The 16210-nt window shown below is 37.7% G+C and overlaps 2 protein-coding genes across 2 annotated transcripts in view; one reads left to right on the forward strand and one right to left on the reverse strand.

Moving 5' to 3' along the window:
• The window catches only part of LOC117521266 (collagen alpha-4(IV) chain-like), a 63116-nt gene extending 54991 nt beyond the window's left edge, over positions 1-8125 (reverse strand). The window contains exons 1-3 of the mRNA XM_034182594.1: positions 8084-8125; positions 4714-4756; positions 1667-1738 (exon numbers count right to left, since the gene is read on the reverse strand). Of these exons, the coding sequence (XP_034038485.1) occupies positions 1667-1738; positions 4714-4756; positions 8084-8118 (150 nt within the window). The 5' untranslated portion in view covers positions 8119-8125. The remainder of the gene's footprint in view (positions 1-1666; positions 1739-4713; positions 4757-8083) is intronic.
• A 691-nt stretch (positions 8126-8816) lies between these two features.
• LOC117521267 (collagen alpha-5(IV) chain-like) overlaps positions 8817-16210 on the forward strand; it is a 43434-nt gene continuing 36040 nt past the window's right edge. Inside the window, exons 1-5 of the mRNA XM_034182595.1 lie at positions 8817-8952; positions 13606-13659; positions 15015-15104; positions 15201-15245; positions 15468-15512. Coding sequence (XP_034038486.1) covers positions 8881-8952; positions 13606-13659; positions 15015-15104; positions 15201-15245; positions 15468-15512 — 306 coding nt within the window. The 5' untranslated portion in view covers positions 8817-8880. The remainder of the gene's footprint in view (positions 8953-13605; positions 13660-15014; positions 15105-15200; positions 15246-15467; positions 15513-16210) is intronic.

The following is a 16210-nucleotide window of genomic DNA, read 5'->3' on the forward strand; positions in this document are numbered from 1 at the left end:
GATAGTCTGGAGAAGACATAACACATGCTCATTATTTGGACGGGGTAGTCTGCTAACTAATAACAATTTTTGAGCCACCTTTACTCTGTTGTGAGAAATAAATACAAAGACACTGACATCCACAAAATTTACTTTTGTTAGGAAAAACTGACTTCACTTGCCACTTACGTTTACCCTTAATGTATCCAAAAACAAAGCACTAATTTATAAGGGGGGTGTCTTATGATTCACCGTGCCCCGGGTTTTCCTATTGCCTGTGACACAGGGTTATTGTAACACTATGTGCATGTTGCTAGAGGGTGATGTTGGAAGTCAAAGTTACACAGTTTGGTCATTTAAAATGGTGTTTAATACTTGATTATTGTGATCACCTGGAAACACACACACACACACACACACACATATATGCATACACACACACATGACTGTGTGTAGTCTTTGAGTGACTGAGGGAAAGACTAAAATCACTGGTGTGGCTAGCACTGACACAGCATATATAATTGTAAATTATCCTGGTGATCTCAAAATGATTCACTGCATTGAAACGCTTAAAGGTTTTGAAACCTGTGACCCTTAATTGGAGTAAGTGGTTGAAGATGAGTGAGCAAGTGATTTAGAAAACAATTCCCCATTTCAGAATGCTTGAAACACTTAGTTACCTACTCTTAGTGACATCTTGTAGACAGTGGGTAATTCTAGGGCCAGAAAGTGATTCATGGGTTTGAAGCACTAACAAAATTTGAAATAACTGATTTAGAAAATGATTCACATTTTTCAAAATGCTTGAAACACTATCCTAGTCACATCTAGTAGACAGTGAGATTCCTAGATTCACAACATAATTCACTGTTCTGAAACACTTAAAAAGATCTGAAACAACTGAAATAAGAATCAATTCACTGTTTAATGTTTGAAACACTATCCTCATTAAATTGAGTAGAAAGCATGAAAAAGATTTGAAACAATTGAATTAGAAAATAATTCACTTTTTCAGATTTCTATAGACAGAAAATGATTCACTGGTTTAAAGCACTAAAAACATTTGAAACAATTGCTTAGGAAAAACGCTCACTGCTTCAAAATTCTTGAAACACTATCCATGTAACATCTAGTAGACAGTGGAGATTCCTGTTTTTTTTTTTTCTGAAATTGACTGGATGCTTTGAAACACTAATAAATGAATACGTTTATTCGGCACACACATACTGTACAAAAAAACCTCTTAAAACATAAAATTCATAAATAATTTCACAGTTTTGGTGTGGCCAAAAGGGTGTAGGCAGAAGCAAAAGCTTATAAACACCCACCCCTTTTACCATATATACACACACATATACATACACACGCATATACATATATACATACACACGCATATACATACATACACACTACACACACACACACACACACACACACACACACACACACACACACACACACACACACACACACACACACACACACACACACAACACTCTCATAATAACAAATACCAAAAAAGAAACATTTGAATCAAGTGATTTAAAAAAAGATTCACGTTTAAAATGGCTTGCAACACTATCTTAGTGACATCTAGTGGACACTGGACATTCCTAGATATAGAAAACAATTATGAAGCTAAAAAAAAAAAAAACCTAGAAAGACGAAACAGAAGAGCAGCTCATACCCATGCACCTTTAGCAGGAAGACACTGATACACAGAGCAGTTTCTGCCTTCACATGGGCCCTGAATTTCACCCTAAGGGGTAAAAAAAAAGACCAACAGCTTCATGAAAATGATCATTATTACACATACAGGAGTAACACAGACTGACTGCACACAGTAAATTTTGCAGAGTAAAATACACTCTGCCGGGATAACATTTGGTCCTAGTCCAAATAGAGTTAAATACACTCTATTCTAGAGTGAAATCAACTCTACCGCATGTCATATCAAGTTCTTCAACTCCAATAAGAGTCATTCACAGCATGATAGAGTTGATTTTTATACTGTGATAGAGTTGATTTAGCACTGTGAAGAGCATATTTAACTTTATTTGGACTGGAACTAAATGTTATCCCGGCAGAGCAAAATTTACTGTGCAGGAATTATAGTTAAGGGTCAGAGGTCATCAGATAAATCGATGGTTTGAACATATCACCCATGTCTGGGTATTTCCGATTAGCTGTAAGAGTTAACATTTCCCACTGGAAACACAGAGATGAATAAATTTTCTCCCATAACAAGCTGTTTGGCCTTGAAAAGGAGAGCACACACAGTCCTGTTATCTTCCTAACGTGCTGAGACCCTGGTGAAAACACTGTGAGCCTATACCTCTAGAAGTATTCCCACTGATGTATGTACTCGTGTGCTGTGAGTTTTACTACTCAGATGTCGGTGTCTCAAACATTTTCCAGTGTTTGCCTCAGACTTACTAAATATTTGGATGAGTTTATACATGGGAATGGAGCTCTATCACACATCTGTTGATAGACCTGTTCAAGTGTTGGGTTTGGTGAAAACACTCGTATTTTTTCCCATAAGACACATATAATAAATCCCATAAAATCTCATATAATACCTTACACTGGTTAATTTTAACAACTGGTTAAAGATGGCAAAATAATTTGAAACATGACATTGTAAAAGTCAAAAAATAAGAAATAGGAGAATGTGAAATAACAGGACAGGGTGATATGATTTTTGTCGCTCAAAGATAGCCGTTAACTGACTTTATCATAATGCCATACATGATGCACTGGACTGATTATGGAACAAGTGGAATTTAGTTTGAGTCCTGCTTTGCAAAAAAAGCCTGCACAAATTTCACCTGGGGACAAGTTGAGTAAACATATACAAACACAAACAGGTCCAGATGCATCAAGTATGAATGTACTGATAGGAATGAATGCATGTTTGAGTTCGATTAAATGTGAGGTTCCCTTTGGATACAAACGTAAATGCAAACAGGAGCACATTCGCATCTGGAAAACCACACACAAAGTACTGGTTTGAAGTTAACTTTTGATGATATACTATTGTTTGTGTTAGATCTAAACTGCATTCTTGGCTACTGCAGAAGCAGCAATAGCAATGCTGCCTGCTCTGGTAAGCACATAAGGCTCGGACAGCAAAAATGCAGATGAGTGGATGAGTGAGTGTGTTCATCCTTCTCTGCCAGTTTGTGTCGACAGTAATTCAAAAAATCTGCAAGTATTAGGGATGAGCGAGTACACCACTATCTGTATCTGTTCAACCATCTAAATGATCTGTAGCCGTATCTGTACTCGGAGTGGGTGGAGCCTAAACCAGAGGTGGTGTGGTTAACCCAAAATAGCTGGGACTTAAATCAGTACATTATTTCCAGTCTGAAATTGATATGGTTTGATCAGAAGTTGCAATATTTATTGTTTATTTGAAAACTATTTACAGAACAGCCTTAAAATTGAGATTCAAATCAATGTTTTTGATCACAAAAATAAGAGAACTATGTCTATTATCCTCTAACTCACCACATTAACAAGAGCACACAATGAGGATGAACTTAGTTTATGGCGAACTTTGATGTACTGGATCAATTTAAAACTTATATAATATCCCATTGACATGTCTGCCACCTGCTGGTTAAGGGGAGTGTTAAAAATTGTGAACTAAAATTCATCTTGAAAATGTGACGCATTTTCTGACGTATCATGAAAAAAATGTTAGACTGGACTGTCTTACTTCATGCAAGCAATGTAGCATTTTAACGGCTTTTATATGACCATTGGCTAACAAGCGAGTAACCGCAGGGAGAACATAATGTCTGTTATGTGGGCAATTACTGGAAGAAATATAGAACAGAACAAAAAAGTAAAACTGGAATTAATTAATTAGTTGTTTTGCAGTTGTGAATCTCGCGGTCCATGACTCACGTGAGAGGTCAGTTTCAGCAGAGTTCCAGTTCAGGGCACAATGTAAACAAATGCCGGAACTCTGCTGGTGCCACGGTGCAAACGGGGAGGTGCAGGTGGCCGCCAGGAGAATTATGGGAAATGTTAAATTAATGAATGGATAGAACGTGCAGCTGGGGATAATAAGGAAACTGCAGATTTTAAGGAAAAATGTTTAAGTGGAGCAAATAGAGGTCAGCATGGTGGTTTAGTGATTACAGTTGCCTCATAGCTTGAACAGCCACAGTTCACTACCTGGTCCTTTATATGTGGTTTTGTATGTGCTCTGGATTCCTCCCACTCAGTTGAAATGGTGACACTAAATTGATGACCGTAGTTGGGAAAATAAAAGTGTTTGCCAGTCTATTTATGTCAGGCATGTGATGGACTGGAGGCCTATACGGGGTTTACCCCGCCTCTCGCCCAATAACTGCTGGAACAGGCTCCAGCAATATTTGAGATCTGAATATGCACTAATTTCTCAAAACGTAGGGAAATTAGGCAGACCAACTGAATCCTCTGCTTGCCCTGCTAAAAGCAGGGAACATTCTATGAAGCTGCCCTGCAACAAATGAATATTGTGCTGAATACTTGAGATATCTTGGTTAGTGCACCTACTGTTGCAATTTCAATGAAGTGCATCTTATAATACAAGTATGCAGTGTTGCAGTACTGAGCGTAATTGTTCCTGGTGTGCAGCAGTACCATGGAGAACAGGTGAATGACTGTTTGCTTATGAGACATTATTCAAAAGAATTTTAAACATCTGTTTTCAGATGGGGAAAAAAAAGAAAGTCTTACTGCATCGAGCCGTTGCACAGAAATGACCAGCGGAAGGATCCACCTACAAAACAACAGTGACATAAACAATCAAACACTCCACTAATGGGCCGTCCTTATTAGCACTCCTTTAAGCAGAGTGAAGAAATGCATTCATGTGATCACCTGCTGGTGTGACTTGCCAAAATTAAACCATTCAAGCTGTTGAAGGGACCACTGATGATCCCTGCTTTATTAAATCTCCGCAGTAAAAACTCCAGTCAAATTTGTCATTCAGTACCATACTGTTTGTATTTCTTAAGGATTAGTGGAAATTAAGTTCAAGACATATTCGGCAACTTGAAAATGTTCATGTATCCATTGCCTGATGTGCAAAAAAGAAAAACCAAACTGGCTGTAAAAGTGATGATTTGTACTAACAACTAAAGCACCTCGCTGGTAGATCGCAAACCTCCACCAACACAAGATTCCAATTCCACAAAATTTTACCTTGGAAAACACTTTCAAGGTCAAAGTCCTGTTAGAAGTGACTTTTCATGAGCTAAATTAGACGTGACCAAATGTCAGGTGTATGTATTTTGTTCAGGCACTTAAATCAAAGAGACAAACAGCCTTAAAATTGGAACCTCCATCTGATTTTGGTGGTGTAAATAAATCTGTAACAGAAAAATGAGGGCAATTGAGGCAGTTTTGATAGAGATATAGTGCAAAATGTACACCAAATGGGCTTTTCAGTGTTAAATTCAAATGTCCACAAAATCCACAATCTGGATCAGATCTGGATCAAACTTTTTCAGGTGATTGTGAGTGCCAGACTGCACCTCACTTTCAAATATCAACGTGATTGGGCCATGTATATAATGTAAAATATACATACACACATACAAATGGGGTTTTCAGTGTTAAACTTAAATGGCCACAAAATGTGTAATCTGCATCAGATCCAGAACAAACTTAGTCAGTCAATAAAGAATACCGTCCTACATAATGCCTTCAAATATGAAAGAAATTTTATCTTTTTTGGCAGAGTTATGCATTTTTGAAAATTCATTGAATTTTAAAGATAGGGATTTTTCCCATTTTCAAATATTTTTCCTGACTTTGACCTTTGATCTATGATCTTTAAAATTGAATTAGTTCTTCCCTGTCAGGATATGAATCTTCAGTTAAAAAAAAAATTCATAATGATATATGAAAGAGTGTGGGCTTCAGGCTGTTCACAATTAAACAGACAAACAAACAGGGCCAAACAAAAAAAAATAAATAACCTCCAACTTTTTTGGTGGAGGGAATAATCATTAAATTTTACTTTGTACAATAACTTATAGGCTTTGAAAATGGGGCAAATATGTAAAAGTGGAAATAAATTCTAAATTATGTTAAATTAAACCTGAAAGTCTACCATACAAACACATCTTACTTCTTTCATTTCAACTCCATTGTGATGGTTTTTGTATAAAAAAGTGTCACTTTCTGAATACTTTGCTGCACAAACTCAACTTTATTATTTCCTTTCAATAAAATACACTCAAAAGCACTTTCTGCACATTTCTGCTATTTTTGTAGCATATATACAAAAGTATATTCTTCCTAAAAATTATTAATTACATATATTTAAATTATAACTCATTTATAAATGGCCATTTACACCTGTGCAGTACCTTTCAACATCAACACAATAATAATAATAATAATAATAATAATAATAATAAAACCCCACTGATAAATGTGTTCTGTGAAGAGGGATAACCTAGAAATCCACAAAGGTGTGATTAATAACAGCTTGTTTCTTCCTGCAAAATAGATCTGAGGTTTAACCATGAATTTATGTTATTTTTGACCGTTATGCTCTGGGACAATGGGAATATACACAATGTTAAGAAGACTACCCTCGGATTAAATTATTCAGAGACATCAATTTTCTATTTGATTTGACAGATCATTTTTTTCCCTGAAAGTTTTAATTCTAATTATAAATATCTCTTTGCCCTTAATCAAATAACTCATTGGTGTTTTTGAGTAACACATCAGACAAATATTGGTAAAGTTAACTCAATATAAGGAATCACTCTTGAATAGTTATGTTTTAATTTATGTTCTCATGATGCAGAAGGGAGATGATTTGTACATTGGAAATAATTTGATATCCAGATCATGCCAGACCAACAATCTGAGTATTTTGAGCATGGCATGTGATGTCACGAGTCATCGAGAAACTGTGAATGGTCTACAACGTGTAGCTGTTTGTGCAGAGAAAGTCAACACCATTCCCACCCAAAGAAGAGGATAGCAACAAGAATGCTATTTACTCAAATATCGTCGTTTTGCAGGTGACACCACAGCCACTGCGTATATGTCTGTATGTGTATGCATATGGACATTGGATGTCAGTTTTTATACATGTCCTACTGCAAGAATGCAGGCCTGTTAATATCTCAGTAAACAGTTAAGAAGTGTGTTTATAACCAGGTCTGAATTTACACAACATAATGCTAAATGACGCATAGGCCACCTTAGAAGAGTTGTATGCTTGTCTGTTCAAAGTATTATTAGTTAATGTAAAATGAGTTAGGGTGCTGTCTTGGCAACCAGTCTAAAATAAATTTGAATTTAGTGCTTTTCCAAGTCCACTTTGCTGTTTACATACAATACAATCTGAGTGCCAACTAAGGTGCAGGAAGCAAAGAGGTTATATTTAGTCTTAATTTGTGAACACATGTTCATGACTTATTAAGGGTACAACATGACATAAACCAATCACCTGTAAATAATATGCTTCTATTTAGACAGATAATTCAGAAGTGAGAGGTTTTCTGGCAAGTAATTATTATTATTATTATTGGTGTTGCTGTTGTTGTTGTTGTTGTTAATTATCATTATTATTGTTATTATTGCTCTTACCACTCAGAAAATGTACTGAACAAACATAAAAACACAAACAATAAAATAATTAACAATTGTAAAAAAAAAATAATTATTATAACCGCAGACTTTATATAAATGGTAGAAAACACATATCAAGGCTTGAGCAGAACTGGACATTCTATTATCAATTGCCACAACCATCTAAGGGGTGCTATGTAAGGCTCAGTAACATCCATAAGACAAGAAGCTAGTTAAAATTTTATCAGTCAACAGTACAGCCTTAAAATGTGCTCTCAGTTTCACTGGATGAATGAAACAAGCCAATACTGCTGTGATCTGATTATATCTCCTAGTTCCTGTCAGACCTTAAGAAGCAACATTCTGTATTTGGTGGTGAAAGAGAAAATGTTGCACTACAGTAGCCAATTTTCAAAGACACAAATGCATGAATCAAAACTCATCGTTATTTTTGTATGTTCAGACATCCTTGAATGTATTTCATTATTGCTGTTGTTTTGAAACTCACCTCAGGAGGACCACAACACTAACCAAGACTCTCATCTTTTTTGCAGTTGAGGGTTCCCTTAGTGCTGCCCCCTGTGGTGGACACATGATAATGAGAAATCCCAAATTCACAACTGTATGGACACCCAGGGGTGCCAAAAAGGGGAGAATAAGGAGAAGAATTCTAGGGGCCCATGATTGAGAGGCTTCTATAATACTGTCAAAATAATATAGGGGTGGCCAAGTAAGATTTCTTTTCACTGGGCCAAAAATCCCTGGCAGCACCCCTGTGGACACCTGTAATATTACATTTCTTTGACATTAAATCTTTGCACATCATAAAGGCATTCACTCACATAACCCATTCAAAGACATTCTCTCAGGGACTGTCAGTGCATTCAGTACACTGACCAACTTTCATCACTCACCACAAATCAGAAGCCCAAAGCAGCCCATTTACTGCATCCTAAACAGGGTAATCTCCAGCGAGACGCAAACTACCAGTAATCTTCTTTCTCCTGCTGCATTAGTAAAAGACAAATGCAGAAAATGCCCCTGTTTGCGAGAGCTGAGAGTTTGATGAAGAGGAGGATGTCTGCCTCTGTAAACCCAGAGCACCTCCCTCCTCACAGTCAGATTAAACAACTTCTTTACTCTGTTTTGTCTGTCATGGAACTTAAACCTAAAAGGACAACTTTTACGTAAGCGAAGCCCACAGCAGAGGGGCAAGATGTGTGGTTTGTGAAAGTTTGTCACATTGGAAGACGTACAACACGACGCTGCTCCGGGGCTTTTAATGTAACCGGAGTATGAGAAGCTATGGGAAGGACGGTGTGGATAGTTCTTCTGATTCTGTGTGCTGAGATGCTACTAAGTACTGCAAAGAAAAGGGTAAGGCAGATTTTATTTATTTGGGGGTGGGGGGTCTTCTTTTTTTGCATAATTCAATCTGGCACCTGCAATAGACCTGAGCACTGCATCCCCTAAAATATAACAATTTTCCTCCTAAAACTGCGACACTTTCAGCAAAAGTTTAAAAATGTGGCTTTGAAGGTCACCGCCATGCATACTCCAGTATCTAAACACGGTGGTCTGTTTGGAATAGTTCTGTCTGTGCTTATCTGCAAACCTGCTGTGGCGAGGAAATGGACTTTATTGTGGTTTGTTTACTTCTTTTCATCACTGTGTACATTTGAGTGAGCCATGTTGGAGGGCCTTTTGAAGTCAGATCAAATTAAGTGCCCAGGATATGGAAGGAAATTAAGTTTTTGTTTGTTTGTTGTTTTATTTAAATAAGCAAAATACATGAAGTTGTATTGATCGGTTATTTTTATGGGGGGGGGGGGGGGGGTTGCCAGAATAACTAAAATAAAAAAAACAATACAGTAAAACAATAACTTCACAAAACATTTTGTAAATTTTACAGAATAAACCTATTGTAATTTACAAAATAATTACATTTTAAAACAGTAAATCCAACATCATTTTGCTATAATATGATCATACTACGTACTTATAAAATTTTGAATGCAGTTCTCGCTTATTGTACATTGACTCCTGTTCAATGAGATGTCTTTGGGTTTCTCCCATTTTGCTTGGGGTCACCACAGGAGATTTAGTAAGGACAACATATGGAGATATGCTGTATTGACTTTTCTAACATAACTCCAGCTGTATAAGGAGAATGGCCAAGAACCAGGAGACAACCTGATTGGAAACCAAGTGCAAGGGTCTGAAATTTTCATCTTAGGTACATGTCCACTGTGAGAGACATAATCTAAAAAAAAAAAAACAAATCTGGAAATCACAATGTATGATTTTTTTAAATTTATTTGTATGTTACTGCTGCAAATAAGTATTTCAACACCTGCCAATCAGCAGAAATTCTGGCCCTCAAAGACCTGTTAGTCCGCCTCTAAAAACTCCACCTCCACTACACTTATTATTCCAAATGAGAAGCACCTATTTGAGGTTGTTAGCTGATTGCGTGTCCACCCCACACAATCAGTAAGATTTACAAATTTATTTAGATTTACAAATTTTATTTACAAATATTTCAAAGAAAGACATTTCATTTACATTTCAGAAAGTATGCATTTGAGGAAGCTTTCTTGAAATTTGTGAAAAGGATCTCCCAAGAAGCTACCTTAGCTTATAAAAGGAGTCCTAAGCACAAGATATATTACAATACAACCACCACCCCACCCCCTATGGATGCATTAAACACTCCCACACACACATTCATACAGTCCCACATTATCTGGAAATGATATTGCACTTATTGCACATAGACTCCAACTACTAACATGGCTAAGACCAAAGAGCTGTCCAGAGACACCAGAAACAAAATTGTAGACCTTCACAAGGCTGGAAAGGGCTACGGGGCAATTGCCAAGCAGCTTGTTGAAAAAAGATCAACTGTTGGAGCAATTATTAGAAAATGGAAGAAGCTAAACATGACTGTCAATCTCCCTCGGACTGGGGCTCCATGCAAGATCCCACCTCGTGGCGTATCAATGATCCTAAGAAAGGTGAGGAATCAGCCCAGAACTACACGGGAGGAGCTGGTCAATGACCTGAAGAGAGCTGGCACCACTGTTTCCAAGGTTACTGTGGGTAATACACTAAGACGTCATGGGTTAAAATCATGCATGGCACGAAAGGTTCCCCTGCTTAAATCAGCACACGTCCAGGGTCGACTTAAGTTTGCCCATGACCATTTGGATGATCCAGAGGAGTCATGGGAGAAAGCTATGTGGTCAGATGAGACCAAAATAGAACTTTTTGGTCTTAATTCCACTCGCCGTGTTTGGAGGAAGAAGAATGCTGAGTACCATCCCAAAAACACCATCCCTACTGTGAAGCATGGGGGTGGAAGCATCATGCTTTGGGGGTGTTTTTCTGCACATGGGACAGGACAACTGCACTGTATTAAGGAGAGGATGACCGGGGCCATGTATTGCAAGATTTTGGCGAACAACCTCCTTCCTTCAGTTAGAGCATTGAAGATGGGTCGTGGATGGGTCTTCCAACATGACAATGACCCGAAGCACACAGCCAGGATAACCAAGGAGTGGCTCTGTAAGAAGCATATCAAGGTTCTGGAGTGGCCTAGCCAGTCTCCAGACCTAAACCCAATAGAAAATCTTTGGAAGGAGCTCAAACTCCGTGTTTCTCAGCGACAGCCCAGTAATCTGTCTGATCTAGAGAAGATCTGTGTGGAGGAATGGGCCAAAATCCCTGCTGCAGTGTGTGCAAACCTGGTGAGAAACTACAGGAAACGTTTGACCTCTGTAATTGCAAACAAAGGCTACTGTACCAAATATTAACATTGATTTTCACAGGTGTTGAAATATTTGCAGCAGTAACATACAAATAAATTATTTAAAAAAATCATACATTGTGATTTCCGGATTTTTATTTATTTATTTGAATTATGTCTCTCACAGTGGACATGCACCTAACATGAAAATTTCAGACCCCTCCATGATTTCTAAGTGGGAGAACTTGCAAAATCGCAGGGTGTTCAAATACTTATTTTCCTCACTGCAGGTTTTTAAACAAACTTTAAAAATGGGCAGTGAAGGGGCCTCTCTGATGACAATACTCCCATCAGGTTTCTGATTTCTGATCAATGGGACTGATAACTGCACTTTGATTCTGATTACCGATCATTGGTTTTGATAACTAAACTTGACCCTGATCACTCAATTTTGATCCTGGTCACTCACCTTTGTTCCTGATCTGTGATACTTTTCACTTAATTTTGCTCCTGAACTTTAACCCTTTTCACTGTGGCTTTGATCCTGTCGGCTGACCGTTTATTCTGATTGCTGATCTTAAATTCTGATTGCTGATATCCTGTTATCAGAATCAAGGGTCAAAGGCAGGATCCACACCACAGAGAGTCATAAGAGAATACAAATTTTATTTGGATCACATTAAAATTTAAAGGGTTCTTCTTTGACCAAAGGCTGACCACTCCATCAAATTTCATTGAAATCCATTACCTTCCTTTTGAGATATCCTGCTCAGATGCAAACAGAGTCCAATGGAAAAAAATATTCCATCCTTGATGGGTTTAATGAGTGTCAGGATTCGGCCATTCATGGTCCTGGTTATGGTTTTGTCATTGTGCCTTGCTTTTGTTTCTGATTATCTGTTTGGGGTTTCTGTTTATCTTCAGTGTTTCATCATCTGGTTATGTTCCTTTAGTTTTGATTGCATTTTCTGTTTATCATTTATTTTCTGTTGTGTTATCATTTTTTGCATTATCTGTGTTAAACAGTCTCTGATTTTGTTTTCCGTTGATTATTTATTTTGTAGTTAGCCAGTAGTTTGTTTTGCCATTTTGTTATCATTAGTTGTATTACCTCTTACACTTTAGCCACCGTCTCTTCTGTTCTAGTTTTCATCCAGCCTGCGTATGTTTTCATAGTATTAGTAGAATAATTTGTTTGTTTTGTATTATCATGTTGTATTATCTGTTTGTTTGTTTTGTTTTTTGTTTATTTGCCACTTGTGAGTTCTATCTTAGTCTTTGCTTTTTATTGTTTTTCATTTTGTCTTTCACTGTAGTCAGTGGTTGTATTTCCCTTGAATCTTTAGCCACGTGGCGAGTTCCGTTTTAGTTGAGTCTGTTAGTCACCGTTGGTTTTTCTGTCTCTTATTCCTCTTGCTTCAGTCTGCTTTGCTTTTGTCTCACCACACTATCTTGCACCTGCCTCTGTGTCTTCCAGTCACACCTCCTTCCTGCACATTCCCCGCACCTGCCTCTCATCATGCCCTAATTACTCTGTATTTAAGCGCTCACTGTCTTTCTGTCCCCTGCCAGTTTGTTGAAACCCCTTCACATTCTCGCACCTTTAGTCACAGTCCTGTTTGCCTCGTTTTTGACCTTGCTTGTTTCTCTGATCTCCGGCACACCACAAACCTGACCCTTGCTTGTTTTTAATGATGATTCTGCCTCATGATTACCTGTTACCTCCACCCCACTGACTGCCTAACCATGTACTGTATCCTTGCTTGTTTTTTGATAAAGCCTTTTATTACCTCAACTCCTCTGTCTGCGAGTCTTCACTGTGGGTCCTTCAACCTTCTGTGACATGTTGCCACAAACCATGACAATGAGTGATTATTTTTTATTACAGACTTTTTTTGGTGTAAATTTGATAGCTGTTTGTGTGAATTCTTGACAATCCAAATATGTACTTTTAATTGATGATACACCACCTGTTTAGACCAGTGGCTCTATCAGACATCTACAGGTATCTTAATTTTAAAGTTAATTTTTTGGTTATCTGTGCCCACCACTGCCTTTATGATTCCCCAGACACTTGAAGGCCCATATTACCAACATGTTTCTTATATTTGATTAGATATTCTTTTGGGTTTTTCCTTCAGTCTACTAATACTCCGCTACAGTAATCCATGTATGATTAAAATCATGAAGCCAAAGTCGTATCTCTTTTTGGACAGTTTTCTATTCATGCAATTGTCATAAAAGTATTGCAAGTGTTTCAGCAGTGAGCTGTTTCTTTTCAGTGTGTGTGCAGAAGAAAGTTGAAGTGCCACTGTGAGGGAGTGAAAGGCAACAAGGTCAGTGGATCATCTATCTTCTCAACATCATTAATGTTCCTATTATATATGAAATATGTAGTTTTTAAGAAAGCATTCTGAAAAACCCGAAATGTTGATGAGGAAGTGTTAATTTTGCAGAGTATCTCAGTTATGGCAGACGACATGCAGGAACTTAAACTGCTGTAGTTTACAAGTGTGCTGGGTGAAAATTTAATGTATGAAAATTATTAAATGAATGAACATATAAAATGTAAATACTGTAATTAATAATTTGTGACATCTGTAGTAACTGAAAAACTAGTGTTTCATCACACTTGAAAAAAAAACAGAAATTAGTGCCCTGTATTAAAACACATGCTATAATTGTGTCATAGCAAATTAATACATATTGTAAAGGCTGCTGCTATTATTATTTTATGAATGAATGTGTTTCTTCGTTACCTTATTGTGGATTTGTGAGTTCATTTTCATTGTGACCTTCATTTCTATTTCATTTTGAAATCAGATAATATCGTTGGGGCTTAAACTTGCATTGCATTTCAGCACTGTGCAGTTGGTGACAGAACACCACAGCAATAGACTGCGGTGTTTGTTTGTTGCCATGGACAAAATTGCTTTACTTTTGCAACCTCACATCATAAATGCTGATGGCAAACGTTCAACAGCTTTAGACATGGCTGCACATTAACACTGTCACTTTTTTTTTTTTTAAATCATACTAGAGCTCTTGGTGAAATTCTATTGTATATGCATTAATAATAAATGTCCACTGGGTGGCAATATTGCTCCATTTCAAGAACCTTGAGTATGGGCTGCTGTATGCCATGATGATGAACATCTTGCTTGTAGCAGTATAAGTGTGACCTGACTGCCTAGCTACAGAATGTGTACGAGAGAGAGAGCGCGCTTAGAAATACCCTCCGCATCAGGTAGAAAGACTAGCATTTGACTTCCCAAGCAGATCTTCTCCCTTCTACTCCCAGCTGAGAGAAAGAAAATGGTCCAGAGGAGGGCAGAAGAAATGCTACAAGGACCTCCCGAAGCACAATATCAAAAGCTGCTCCATTGATTGGAAGACTTGGGAAGAATGTGCCTATTGGCTTCACAAAAAAAAAAAATGCAAACAAATAACACAAAGGAAAAAAGGAGTAAGAGGAATTAGAGAGAATAAGATCCTGACCAGCAGAAGCTTAACAGAAATCGTGTCTGGGAATTGACCAAGCAACCATCTTCCTCACCACTGAAGGATTGCCATGATGATAATAACATTGATAGTTTCTAACTGTATTGACTACAGAGTGATCGTTTATTATTAGTAATATTTTTGTTCCACACTTGTAACTACATTGTTATTTGCTCCCACAACAACACAGGGAGACAGAGGTTTCCCAGGAGATCCAGGTCCCCAAGGGCCAATGGGCTATACAGGACCGGAAGGTCATGGTGGGCCAATTGGGCCTAAGGTACACTGACTTTGTTGGCTCTTTATCTCCTGTAATAATTATCATTTTCTGTATGACTTGCATATTATGGCATTAATAAGACTGTGTTGTTGACAGGGTGACACCGGCCATGACGGACCTGTGGGGCCAAAAGGCAGACGGGTAACATAAGTGGTTGTATGTTTTGATCATATCCCAGGCTATTGCATCCGTTTGGGTGTTTGTGATTACATTTTGCTGTGTCTTTTGTGTTACTTACTAAAATGAAATGACTAGCTGTATGTTATTACTTGGTAAGTATTTCATGTTAGTTGGCCTACTTTTCCTTTTTGCCCATCTATGCAAAGAATTTGCCTTTTATGAAACACTGTATCTTATTTACAGGGGCCCCCTGGTAAGGAAGGACTTGCAGGGTCACCAGGTTTACCGGTGATGTGCCTTATTTTCTTCTTAACCTATAACAGTCTATGATATGTAAATGTACTTTTACATTCTAGTCTCCGGTTTGAAGTCTATTAATCTTCTACTGCAGGGTATTCCAGGTTTACAGGGGTCTCCGGGCCCCCCAGGGGCCCCAGGCTGTAATGGAACAGATGTAAGAGTTTAATCAATATCACTGCCTTTCCGTTTTATTTTTATTTATTCCGTTTTTATCAGTGCCTTTCGGATTTGATGTAACAGTTTTGTCATTAAATACATGAATATGTAATTTACATATTTTTAGGGTGAAGATGGATTCCCTGGTTTGTCTGGAGCCCATGGCATTGGCGGTCAACCAGTAAGTCCCCAAAATGAGACTAATTTGTCACTGCTCTATATAGTTTGTTAGAACCTGACATTCAAGACTGTATAGTTCAAAATGAGCTTTAAATTTGTTTTTACTTTACAGGGTCCACCAGGTCTCCATGGACCTAAGGTAATAAAATACACACTGGAAGTGTCACACAGAACTTGTAGATGTTAATAGTTCTCAGGAAAGTTTAGAAATACAGACAAGGCTCAGCTGTTACAGTCTTTGACGATACAGCTGGATCCTGGTGAACCAAGACGTTTGGTTTGGATGTTTCGTTTCAGGGCGGAAGGTTCCCGGTTCAAACCCCATCTCTGCCACATTTTTCCATGTATTG

This window comes from Thalassophryne amazonica, chromosome 12, assembly GCF_902500255.1.
Source record: "Thalassophryne amazonica chromosome 12, fThaAma1.1, whole genome shotgun sequence".
Lineage (NCBI taxonomy): Eukaryota > Metazoa > Chordata > Actinopteri > Batrachoidiformes > Batrachoididae > Thalassophryne > Thalassophryne amazonica.